Source organism: Crocodylus siamensis, chromosome 9 (genome assembly GCF_052110815.1).
Source record: "Crocodylus siamensis isolate JL-2025a chromosome 9, ASM5211081v1, whole genome shotgun sequence".
Classification (NCBI taxonomy): Eukaryota; Metazoa; Chordata; order Crocodylia; family Crocodylidae; genus Crocodylus; species Crocodylus siamensis.
In genome coordinates, this window is record NC_143403.1 from 38,310,711 (window position 1) to 38,324,098 (window position 13,388).

A 13,388-nucleotide genomic window follows, 5' to 3' on the forward strand; every position below is an offset into this window, starting at 1 on the left:
GGGGGGGGCAGGCAAGGGAGGAAAATATTGAATTACATTGAGCCTAGGCATGAGAGAAAGGGCCTGAGGGAAGATGAGGCTACTGCTTCTGAGCCTACCACAGGAACCAAGCTCACCATGCCAGGGCACAGAGCAGTTAATACTGAGCCTGGCCAAGCTACAGTTCAAATCTGTGACCTCACAGCCTGCCCCAAGGAACACTTCATGTGGTCCAGGGCATAGGCCAATTGCCTAATCAGACACTTCTGCACTCCCAGACCATGTCAAAGCAGCCACAGCTCAGCCCAGGGTAGCAATGCAATGGCAGCTTTTATTAAATGCTTTCCAGATCCTGCATAGAAAATACATGAAAGGTTATTAAAAAAAAAAAAAAGAAAAATCACAAGAACCATCATAAGGCATAAAAAAGAGCTACTGTTTGTTGTATCCTTGCCCTGCAACAGCAGGCTCCTCCTAACATAGGACAGCACCTTTTAAGGTGGGGATGGGGATCACCAACCTGCAGCAAAGTAGGGCCTGGAAGTTGCTCCTCTTCACTTTGGATGTACAGCCTGAAAGGACAGCATAGTCCACACTGCTCTCAGCGTCCTGGTGACATGGAGCTGCAGATGGTATGTCTGGTTCAATGGAGAGGACAGCATTGCCATCCCATGGGAGTTGGTTACAGCCTATGGAGCAGCTGCCAAAGTAGCCTTTGATCAGGTCAAATCTGGGTGCCCCTCCCTGCAGCCAGGCCTGGTTTGTGCTCCTGCCCTTTTGGTGTCAGCTGGAATCCCCAGTTCTGCTTCCATGTTACAAGCCCCAGAGGGGAGGCAGCAGGAGAGACAACTATAAATATTCCCAAACCCATCCCTCATACAGAGAGAGAAAGATTACCAATGCCGTGGCTCAGTCAGTTGCCATATTTGTTAGTGCAGCAACAGGACCTCCCCATAGCACACTGCTCATGCTCCAGCCCTATGGAATAAAGCTGGTCAATCCCCTGTGGGGATCACAGTCTGTGGTCAGCCTGTCTCCAAGGACAAGACTCTGCTTTAGTGCACCAGCCAAAGAAGCACCTGGTTTGTCAGTCAGAGGGGTGTGCACTGGAGAGAGAAACCACCCCATACTTTCCTTTGTTGGGGAAGGGGGTATCAGGCAATGGGCAGCAAAAACCTTTTAAACCTGCTTCTCAGAAATACTAGGAAGCCCTCAATGCCAACTGGGACTGGTTAGGGTATGGTGTGCTCATCCCTGCTGAACATCAGCCCCTAGCATTCTTAGAAGGTGCCCAACTCTGTGACTCAAGTCATCTTTAGGTGGGTGCATGATAGGAGTAGAAGAATCTGCTTTCTCCCCAGGTTATAGCTAATTCAGGGTGTACATATCAGGGCAGAGAGGGGAGGAAAGCATGAGCCAGACAAACCCCACTGTGATGAGTGCTAAAGAAAGATGTGCTAGGAAGAGAACTAGGCTGTGGATCACAGCCGTGTCAGGTGAACAGTGTTTGAAACAATCAAACCTGCCAAACACACATGGGCTCCCTTCATCTCTGTTCTCTAGAACAGGAACAGAAAAAGAAAATGTGATTTACGTATAGGCTGCATTTACCAGTGTTTATACCTTCTGCAGCCCTCACAAGAGAGGTGCGATCTTGAGAAAGGTTGGGATACTGATAACCTCCCCTTCTGCACTCAAATGAGCAAATATTTAGTTCCAAGCAATAGAAGAAAAGAGAACAGAGTTTGATTGCAAAGGGGAGGGAGAGCTTGTCTTACAGCTCCTGGTTTGGGAGGTCAAAGACACCACATCACAGAAAAGCATCTGTTCCCTATCCTGACAGGAGGCTGCTTCTGAAACTGGAATTAGACACAAAGTGGGGGTGCATCACTCCCCCTTTAAAACTAAATCCTTCACTGCTTTGTTTCTATAGAAACATGATTCTCATTTTAGCTAGGAAAACCAAGGGAGAGATCTTCCAAGGCACCTGGAATCCCTCAAAAGCTTCAATGGTAGCTGTGCATTAATCTCCAATAAAAGCCACTTGCCTAAGGTTAAGCAGCAAGTGGCAAAACCAGACTTGAAATCCAAGAAGTCCTTGGAGGTCAGATCTGGGCTCAGGTCACCTCTCTCCAAGGCAGACTAGCAGTTATGGGATGTTTGCCAGTAAGAACAGCTGCACTGCAATACAGAGGCAGGGATATTGGCAGTAGCAGCTTTGGAGCCTATGAACATCCATCTATCAACATTGTTGGCATCTCACTGCAGAATGCTATGAGCATCTGTCCAAATTTCTGGCTTCTCATGCCTCAACTAACGAATGTTAAAGGGTCCCAGAATGGAAAGTCTCCCAAAATCTCCCACTAATGTTAAAGGACAGGAATGGAAAGTATCCCAAAATCTCCTGCTAGTACCTCAGGGGACAAACATATACCCAATACTGGAAAACTACTGGAATCAGCACAGGTGGGTGTTGAGCCTCTCTTGATAGCAGTGTGCCTGGGAAGTCCTAGACTGACAAGGCTCTGGAAACTAATGGGCTCCATTTAGCATGTCACATGGCAGAGAGAGCACAGGGTGCAACTCTACAAGCTTCCTTACATCACTCCCCATGTGCCTCAAATCTCAGCTTAGAGGACCTCTTCTCCTGGACAGGCAGCCCGGTTTCCAGTAAATGTTTAATCTCTACCTTCCTACCAAACCCCAACACCCTGGTGCCAACTGTGGTGGCTTTAATGCGTCCAGCAGAACTAGGCTGAAACTGCATTGGGACTTTTTGAGCTAAGTTCTTGAGTCTAGAAATCAACATGTGCTTTCAAAAACCTAAACAAAAATCTTTTCCACAAAGCAAATGCAGGAAGATGAAAAATCAGGCTGTGGCCCTGCTAAATGGTAAGCCACAGGAAATACACATCATTAGGTGTTACAGCCCATAGGATGATAGTATGGGCAGCCTGGGGGTATGACATACAGGGGAGCCATATCAGAAAGAACATTTGTAAAGAGCAACTTTTATACAAAAAGATAAAAATAAAATATTTCCACTGGAAAGCCCCTCCTTCCCACTTCCCCTCTCCATTCAGAGAACAGAAAACACATGATTAATAGACTGTTACAATGCACAGGCTGCACACACCATATTGCAACACTGCAAGTCTGTGTCAGAGTAGTTTGGTGCTCCTGAGAAGGAACAAACATCCAGAGAATCATACAGGTCCCTTTAAGAGTTCGGCCACACTAAAACATATCCTAAAATCCCCTTGACTCCTTTAGGCTTTATACTAAACAAAACCCCAGAGTTTACTTTTGAAAAAAGACAGAAAAGTCTGAGAAGTTTATAGATCCCAACGAGGATAGCTTTGTGCCCCAGAAAACTGCTCACCCACAAAGGGCTCAGAGTAAAAACTGCCTCAAAACTGTAGTGAAACAGACTTGTCCAGGCTGAGAGAAATACAGTGATTAGTATAAACAGCCATGAGTAAAACTGTAATGTTACATGTTTAAAAAGTCCCGAGAAGTAGATCATTAAGCTACTATTTATCTGAAAAGTGTTCTTTTAAACCTAAAATTCAGCCCTCTCACCCAGCCCTAGCTGACTAACATCCATACTGGAAGAACAGATTTGACATGGAAGTCTCCAAAAAGCACTTAACCAGAATCGACAGACATGGAGTCACAGCACCTGAACTTAAGAGTAATCAAGCCCCACACTGGAAGAAAAGGCCAGCATCTATTTTGTAAACATTACACTGCTTTGTTGCTACTCCAGGGCCTGTCAGCACAGGCTTGCTTTGCGTCTTCCCTGGCCTTGCTTCCACACAATGCTAATGAAGCAAACTCATGCTTAGGACAAAAGCAGCCAATCCCAGCAGCACCTTCAAATTAAAAAAAAAATGTAAACCAATGAGAAGCAAGTGTAGAAGTCATTCCCCCATATGCAGTAGAAACTGGACTGGAAAACAACAGATGAGAAAGCCAGGTTGAAAAACCAGCACTGAAGAGAAATGGATATGACAGAATGCTTTCCCAGATGGATAGCTGGATAGACTAGTCAAGCCATAGAGAAAGCAGATTAGCAGAGTTCCCTATTTAATGTGATTGCTCTGAGCTGGATTAAAGAGCATTCTTTTTTGCCAGCTCACCTGATAGACCTGTTCCCATCTTTTGAGACTTTTCACCACAGCAAAGCACTCATGAGGCAGATGAGTGATCTCTCACAGCCGTGCAGAAAAGGAATGATCCACATCTGTATTTGGCCACCAGTACAAATATATTTCCTACAGAAAATGTACTGGGGTTCTCTTACACAAAGCTAAAAACCTGAAAGTGATCCATGTGTAATGTTAAAACATGGGTATAGTTCCCTTTACATCATTTCCCTAGGAATTTTGCCATCAGAACAGGGAGGTTAAGCTCCTTTAAAGCTATGGGAGGAATCTGGTCTCTTCAGCCAAAGTTGCTCTGTATGAAGTAACATGGTCTCCTGCCTAAAACAGGCATGTTCTTCTCAAAACCTTCTGTCATGATGTCATCATGATGGTGTGCACTACCACAACAGCGTCTGAGCTCTACTTGTAGTGAATCTTGGCAAACATACAAGGTCTTCACCATGATGATAGCAGCTAAACAATAAGTCTAACTTGGTACATTAGACAATGAAACATGAACACTGTAGGGTGTCCCCAGTAAAACAGTCTAATGATATCCCAGCTGAAGACAAAGAAGCTCCACTTATACTGGCATTCTGGAAACAACAGAAGTTGAATCAGTTTTTTCCTTTCCATTTTGGCTCAAAGAAAAAGCTACTCCCTTTCCTCCCAAAGGTGACAGCATCAACAGGCAAGTGGAAAGGAGTCAGGCCATCATATCCACAAAGATGGCATTGGCAGTGGTCTGTCCAAAGATGAAGGCTCCAAGGGTGACCATGAACACCCCATAGCTGACCAGTGCCCACCAGCTGTGGATACAGAACACAGGTTTATGTGCAATCTTAGAGAGGGAATCCCATTTCAACACAATGCCAGCAGCTCCCTACAAATGGGAACAAGGCCTGAATCATCTTGGAAAGAGAGGGGGGAAGGAGGGGGACGAAGCACAAGATCAGTTCAAGTTACCTGGTTGATCTGCTTTCCTGGATTTCAGAAAGTTTGGCTTGAATCAAGCACAGTCCTAGTGGGAAGAGGGGGGCAAATAATGAGCAGCAAGGTAAATCACTCATCTCCAGTTAAAAGACCTGAGAACAAAGGTTAAAACAACCACACCCAGAGGAAGAGGGGTCACATGCACTACGAGCTACTGGAGAAACAAATGCCTCTATTTTTGCCCTCGACCTTTTCTAGTGAGTTAGAAGGTAATGAATGAGCTGCCCACCAAACACCTTCATTTTCCCAGTCTGGGAAATGGGTAAATAGCTCTCCAGCCAGGCTGCCAGTGATGTTGGTTAAGGGGAATGGAGAACTCCAACTCTCCTTTCCCAGAACACTGACGCTGCCATGCTCCCAGCCCTGGGTGGCCTACCAAGAGAATCCAGAGGCATAACCTGAACCTACAGGTGCATTCTGCTGCCAGACAGGGGAACTGATCAATTCAACCAGGCCACCCCAGCTGCCCCAATACACAGGATTGCATTCCCTTATCTAAGGGCACTCAGGAGTCCAGGGAAGTGTTCCATCCCTTCCAGCACTGTGTGCAAGTGAGACCCAGCTTGGAGGTGTGCTCAGGTCCTTCTCCTGCCTCACCACTCAGAGCAGCTTGGCTGGAAAACTCACTTTCCATTCCATTTAGATCCCACATGAAACTCCACCATGATCACCAATTCTGCATTGCTTTGACAGCCATTTGGCTGACTTCACTGGGTGCCGGGGCCAACCCTTGCCTTGATGCTACTTCTAATGACTTGGGGTCCTGCCAGGGAAAGCCTGAGCATGACCTTAGGTTTCCTTTGTGGAGAATTCAGTCCTGAACAGCCCATCCTCCCCCTGAGAAGAGACTGTTTTTAACTGTTGCTCAGGATCATCACTATTGGCTTTTGGGATTGCTTTAATATCCTGCTGGTCCACGATCTTTTCCATAGAGCTTTGACACCCATGTAGACAGGATAAAAGGCAAATGCCATAATCTTCTGGTGCAGTGGTGTCCAACTCATCTAGCCTTGCAAATACAATCCAGCATGCTCAGCTGCATCATCTGGTCTATCTGGCTCCCCACAAGTCAGGAAATTTGGTGGCAGGACAGGCAATGGTAGCATTAATTCATGCTGGCACTGCTCCCCCACCATCAAGTTTCTGGACCCATGAGGAGTCCCATAGGCTAGGTGACAGCTATATGGGCTATAGCTGGGTCACCCCCATTCTGGTGGGAACAAACATTTTGGAGAATTGATTCCTGGAGCATAAACCTCTGACTTCCATGTACACTGTAACAAATTTCCATTGATCAATGTGCTGAGTGACTTTTGACTGTCTGCAGCATAACTCAAGCACATGCGGCTGTACCTGGGAAGACAAATATGAAGCAGGCGGCCAGGCCCCCGATGACAGAGATGACCTTGCCAATGTCGGGGATGAACAAGGCCAGGAGGAGGGTCAGGAGAAACCAGCTGACTGTCTGGAACACACGCCGGCGCCTCTCAAGCACTACATCTTCCTCCACAGTTTCCCCCTTGCAGCGTAGCCAGAGACCCTCTATCACAGCCCTATATGGGAAGCAGAGATGCAGGAGTAGCAAGGGACTTCCTCTGTGAATCCAGACTTTGGGCATCAACTCCCAGTTCCCTCAGTTCTGCTTAGTTAGCAGGCATGGTCTCCCAAGCAGCTGGAGCACTGCTTGCTCCACGCCAATCAGTCTGGGGAAGAGCTATTTCTGTTTACCAGCCAGAGGGCACAATCCACAAACTGCCTCCCACTCCTCTCACCTGCCACAGAAGTGCAGGATGGGGTAGGACGTCAGAACACACAGGATGATGAATGCACGAGCAATGGCAACTGGGATGTCGTTGGAGGGGTAGGTGAGGAGAATGTCTTGGTCCACAGCTGTTCCAAAGGTCAGGAAGCCACAGACACCTGGTGGAGAATCGTGAGCAGGGCAAGGATCTCAGCAACACATGGGGACTATGGGAAGGACTAAGGGGATATTGACCTTCAATTGACTGAATTCACTATCCAGCAAAGGGTGGGTAAACTAATCAGCAGGGCTGAAGTGCTAGACTTCAGAAAGGCTAACTTCAGTGTGCTCAGGAAATTAGTTAGTTAGGAGTTAAGGCTCAAGAGCATTGGTGAATGAGGGTCCAGGAAGGGTGGCCATTCTTCAAGGGAGTGATCCTACAGGTGCAGAAGACGACAATCCCATTGTGCATAAAAGGGGACAAAGGGGCCAAGAGCCCTCTTAGCTGAACAGGACAGTCTAGGAAAGCCTAAGGGCTGTGGAAACAGGGGACAGCTACCAAGGAGGAGTATACCTCCCTGGCTTGTACTTGCAGGGATTCAATTAGTTAGGAAGGCCACAGCAGGATTAGAATTTAGGCTGGTGACAAAAATTAAGGACAACAAAAAGTCCTTATTTGGGTCCAAGATGCACATGGGTCATCAGTGTGACAAAGTGATCAATAAGGCTAACGCACTTTATCATTTATTAGCAGATGCATGATAAACAGGTCCAGGGAGGTGATGCCTCCCCTCTATGCAGCACTGGTCAGGCCACAGTTGGAGTACTGCATCCAGTTTTGGGCACCGCACTTCAAGAGGGATGCGGCGAATCCTGAGAGGGTTTAGAGGAGGGCGCTCGTATGGTTAGGGGCCTGCAGGCAAGGCCCTACGAGGAGAGACTGAGGGACCTAGATCTCTTCAACCTTCGCAAGAGAAGGCTGAGAGGTGATCTTGTGGCTACCTATAAGTTCAGAAGAGGGCAGCAGGGAATAGGAGATGCTGTATTTACTAGAGCACCCCCTGGAGTAACTAGGAACAATGGCCACAAATTGACGGACAGCAGATTTAGGCTGGACATTAGAAAGAACTTCTTCATTGTAAGGGTTACCAGAATCTGGAATGGGCTTCCAAGGGAGGTGGTGCTCTACCCTACCCTGGGGATCTTCAAGAGGAGACCAGACAAGCACCTAGCTGGGGTCATCTGACCCCAGCGCTCTTTCCTGCCCAGGGCAGGGGGTTGGACTTGATGACCTACTGAGGTTCCTTCCGATCCTAACATCTATGAATCTATAAGGAGGTGGCTGTGTTCACCCTTGGGGCCTAAACCGCAGGTGTGCTAGGGGGACAGAGACTGGGGTAGGAAGGCTGACTGTGCAGAACCTGCAGCTCCCCAGGGGGCCAGCCTTTCAGGAATTGGCCATAAGACATCTTACAGACACATTGGCCCCCAGATCTCTCCTATAGGGACTCACAGGCTGAAGGGCAACTCACAGCTCCTCCAGTCAGTCTACTAGGAGAACATGCTGCAGGAGCCACGGCTGGGTGTGGTGGGGACCATGCAGAATGGGAGGCCATTGCTCCTACCTGTCCCTGTGTAGACAAAGAGAGCAATGACCATGGCTGCCGTCACCACAGCCCCCCAGGTCTTCACCTCAGGCTGCTTCATGCTGTTGAAGACAGGCACACTGCTCACATGGCACTGGCAGAGAGAAAGAGAGAGGAGACAGAATGCATGGGGCTACTGGCACAAGCTCTCTGTGCTCTGCCAGGACTCATGTACAGAGACTTAGGGGAAGGGGTGCGGAGAAAAAAAAAAAAGACTCAAGGGAGCAAGCAGCCCTTCCACACCCCATACGTTACTGGGGGGGAAAACGGTAGCAGGGAATAACAGTTAAAAAGCCACCTGGCTTTATCTGTGGACAAAGACAGGAGGAGTCCACATCCCACATGCTCCTCAAGCTAAGCCTAAAATTTATTCCCAGGCACCACACTGCACAAAACCAGGCCTTGTGCTGGCCCTGATGGGCATGAGGCACTGTTGCAAAAAACTGATACAATGGTGAAGCTGACCTTCCTCAGCTGCCATTGCTCAGCCGGATGATTCCAGGAGCCCCAGGGAGTCTATGCCAGGGCACCATTCAACAAGCAGGAGGCTCAGCTGGGAGACTTCTTCCTTCAGCTGGATAAGAATTATTCATCTAGAAGGTGCAGCAGATAAGTCTGAAAATCCTGTTGCAGTGGGTATAGTTCGGAGCAACTAAAATTGAACTAGAGGGAAGCTGTTGGCTGAACTTCCAGACCAACATCTTAAAAGGGAAGTAGCAGAAGTTAAATTACTTGGGACAATTAGACCTGGGCTGAACACAAGGCTTGATAATGTCTCCTAAGAAACAACCCAGCACTGCTTTCAAGAAGGGACCCTCTGGAGCACAATAAGCCAGTCCCATCTCTAGCTTCTACCATTTTGAGAATCCCGTTTGTTTCCCTTGTGTCCTTCTTTTCTGGTCTTTATTCCGTACCATGCTCCAGCCCAGTGTTACAGCCAGACCAAGGTGCAGTATGGGGCAAGCTGAAACAATCCCAAAAAGAAGCCAAACTGGATTGTCATTTCCTGGTCCTAACACATCCTCTCTGTTCATCTGGTTTTTCTGGGAGCAGCTTTACCTGGAATCCAAAGCAGATGGTGGGCAGGGCGTTGAACACAGCCATCCAGGTGGAAGGGCTGTGGAGAAGAAACAGTTCACTCAAGTAATTGCTGGCATTGAGACTACATTTAAGCAATAGACCCCAGCAGCTCACGCTAGAGGGCATTGGGGGTGGAAAGGGGTGGTGCTCTGTACTGTAGGTCTGCATGCACATAGTAGCCAGTATTTCACCCAATCATTTCTGGATGCCCAACTCGAAACGCTTTGAAGGGGCTGGAGTCTAAGGAAGTGGGCAACATCCATTCACCAAAAATCTGGTCTCTGTAAAAGGTAAATACCCTTCCCTCCAAAACACTGGTTTTAAAAGCCTGTCAGTCAGTTTAAAATCTCAGCCTGTGCTTTCCCCTTTTAACCCCACACTGCTTGCCTGCAAAAAAAAAATCTAGAAAACAGTAACCATGTCTCTTGAAGTGTGCTTTCAAGAAAAAAAATCAGAATGGATGATATATCTAAATCATAGAGATACAGAACTCCCATTTTCTGGCATATGCCTAAAGGGAATACTTAAAGTAGAGGGGCCAACCTTTTTGATAGGCACGCCACACTCTAGCCACCCCCACCAAATGCTGCCCTGCTCTCCTTCAATCTGCTGCTCTGCTTTCTGTCCTATCTGCCACTATGCTGCCTGTCCAGTCCCCTGTCTGCTGCATGCCATGCAAAGGCTGCCTGTATCACTTGGGGCATGCATGCCATCGGCTGGCTTTGACTTAAAGGATGAGACTGACAATTTAATCAACCCACATTGGAACTAGCAGAGACATCAGGACTGAAACCATGAATGCTTCAAGAAACAGGAAAGCTTTCAAATGGTTACAAGTGAGCATAATTTCAGTACTGTCTTATTGCCAAGGTGGGAAAAAACACACACCATGCCAAGACTTGATTCAAGGGGAAGGTCGCCATCTAGTGGCTCATCAGAGAGCAAGCTCTGTCCCACAGACATCTCAAACTACATAGATTATACAGTCGGAAGGGACCCAATGGAACATCATGTCCGACCCCCTGTCCCTGGCAGAAAAGAGGACCGAGGTTAGACAACCCCAGCCAAGTGACTGTCAAGCCTCCTCTTGAAGACCTTCAAGTTAGGTAAGAGTACCACCTCTCGTGGAAGCCCATTTCAGACTCTGGTCACCCTTATTGTAAAACATTTCTTCCTAATGTCTAACCTAAGTCTACTCTCCACTAGTTTGCACCCATTATTCCTAGTTACTCCCTGGGGAACTCTGGTAAACAGAGCATCCCCAATTCCCTGCTGTCCTCCCCTGATAAATTTATAGGTGGCTACAAGGTCACCCCTCAGCCATCTTTTGTACAGGCTGTAGAGATCCAGATCTCTTAACCTCTCCTCATAGGGTCTTTCACCACTCAGCATACAGAGAAATTTAACCACCAAAGACTAATAGCAGTATTCTTCTCTGGTAAGGCAGAAGCATTTTTAGTTAAATTACACTTCCATTCTTTCCTTGTATTATTAATATCTAAACTCTGAGCTATGAGTCATTTTGTCCACTGACAGGACTCTCAAAGGGGGGCAGGAATTGGGGACCCCCACACCTGTCCTGCAGGCACCCCCACCTTAGGGCCCTGGAGGCGCAGGTGAGGGAGCTCCAGGAGGAGGTTAGCAGGCTGAGGGGAATCAGGGAGGCGGAGGATAAAATTGATGGTTATTTCCCTTCCCTGCAGAGCCATGCACCCAAAGAAGCAGCACCCAGGGAGGTGCCCTCCACTGCAGAGTGGCAGATGGTCACATCCAGAACCAGGGCTGCTCACAGCAAAGCAGTACCAGTTCCTCCAGTCTGGCTGGAGAACAGGTACGAGGCCCTGGCGGCACTGCAGGAGAAGGAAGGAGAGGAGGAAACCTCCGGAGAGGAGGCAACTCCACACTCCGAACAGGCCGAAGGAGCTAAGCACACTTCCGGAGGAGGAAACATCGAGTGATCATCATAGGCAACTCCATCCTAAGAGGTATGGAGGGTCCCATCTGTCACCAGGACCCCTCAACATGCAAGGTCTACTGCCTACCTGGAGCAAAGATTCAGGATGTGACAGGGATGATCCAGGCTGTGATCCAGCCCACCGATTACTACCCCATGGTCCTAATCCACGTGGGTATTAATGATGCGGCCAGGAGAAGCCCTGATCACCTGATGATGGACTACCATGCTCTGGGGGGTGTGCTGAGGGAGACAGGGGCACAGGTGGTATTCCTACCAGCGAGCGGACATGGAAGACAACACAAGACCTGCATCAGAGAGACCAACTAGCAGCTTTGGGAATGGTGTCTCGAGGCACACTTCGGCTTCCTAGACAACGACCTGCACATCAGGATGAGAGACATGCTCGGGTGGGATGGGCTTCACCTTTCCCCGAAAGATAAGCATGTGTTCTCTTCTAGGTTGGCTGATCTCCGCTGGTGGGCTTTATACTAGGCTCATTGGGGGAAGGGGAAGATGAGGGTAGAGGAAGCCTTGAACCACTAAATCAAGCAGCACCCACAAGAACAGCTCAGCCTAGACCAACGACGAGCAGAACAAATACCCAGGTAAGCAACAGGGGCCAGGGCAGTACCGAGATTAGGGAGCCAGTGCACACATCTTCAGGAGGCCTCAAATGCCTCTACACAAATGCATGCAGTATGGGGAACAAGAAGGAGGAACTTACCCTCCTGCTAGCTGACACCAACCCAGAAATAGTGGGGCTCAAAGAAACATGGTAGGACCCAACACACAACTGGACGGTGAATATCAAGAGCTATAGGCTGTACAAGAGGGATAGAACAGGGAGGAAAGGCGAGGGTGTGGCACTCTACGTCAAGGAGGAATACACATCCTCATCAAGTAGCACAAGGTCAGAGAAGGGGCACACGGAAGTGCTCTGGGTTAGAATACAAGGAAGTCGAGGGGAAAGGGACTTAACAGTGGGGGTCTACTAGAGACCACCCAAACAAGGGGAAGAGCTAGACCAGGACCTCTTAAGTCAGCTCACAGAGGTAGTCAGGTCAAAGGCCGTGGTTATCATGGGTGATCTGAACTTTCCAGACATCTGCTGGGAAGAGCAGTCAGCCAGGTCTGACCGCTCCCATAGGTTCCTAGCCCAAATGCAGGACCACCATCTAACCCAGGAGTTGCACAGCCCCACGGGGGGAGACACCTTGTTGGATCTGGTGTTGGCCACGGGCAATGACGTGGTGAGGGGGCTGCAGGTGCTCAACCACCTGGGCAACAGCAATTGCCTGCTGGAATTCACCATCCAGAGTAAGGTGGCAGCAAGGCAGCAGCCCTGGACTTCAGGAGGGTGGACTTCAATGAGGTAAGGAGAATAGTCAGGGAGGTACTGAGGTCCTGGAGGGGAGGGGAGTCAGGTGTCCAAGAAGAGTGGTCGTTCCTTAAGGAGACAATCCTCTAAGCCCAAAGGGAGGTAATCCCAACACGCATCAAAGGAGGCAAGAGGGCGCAAAAGCTCCCACGCCTCACCAAAACCAAATGGGAACATCTTCTAGCTAAAATGGAGGTATACACCCAATGGAAGGAAGGGGCCATCACCAGGGAGGACTATATCTCAGTCACTTGGGGATTCAGAGGGCAGTCAGGAAGGCCAAGGCGGGGATGGAACTGGGACTAGCTACCCAGATCAAGGACAACAAGAAGTCCTTTTTTAAATACATATGCAGCAAAATGAAGGTACCAGGTAATGTGGGGCCTCTGCAAGACACGCTAGGAAATCTGGTTGTCACACCAGACGACAAAGCTAACCTATTTAACAATTTCTTTGCCTCCATTTT

The 13,388-nt window shown here is 48.5% G+C and overlaps 1 protein-coding gene across 3 annotated transcripts in view; it reads right to left on the reverse strand.

Annotated features, from left to right (window-relative positions):
• Window positions 1–305: 305 nt before the first annotated feature.
• Window positions 306–13,388, reverse strand: part of SLC38A7 (solute carrier family 38 member 7) — a 29,814-nt gene continuing 16,731 nt past the window's right edge. For all 3 annotated transcript variants that reach the window (XM_090062403.1, XM_090062401.1, XM_090062402.1), the window contains 6 exons: window positions 9,567–9,624; window positions 8,487–8,601; window positions 6,893–7,040; window positions 6,474–6,673; window positions 5,094–5,148; window positions 306–4,936 (listed from right to left, as the gene is read on the reverse strand). In XM_090062403.1, coding sequence (XP_089918529.1) covers window positions 4,834–4,936; window positions 5,094–5,148; window positions 6,474–6,673; window positions 6,893–7,040; window positions 8,487–8,601; window positions 9,567–9,624 — 679 coding nt within the window. In that variant the 3' untranslated portion in view covers window positions 306–4,833. The remainder of the gene's footprint in view (window positions 4,937–5,093; window positions 5,149–6,473; window positions 6,674–6,892; window positions 7,041–8,486; window positions 8,602–9,566; window positions 9,625–13,388) is intronic.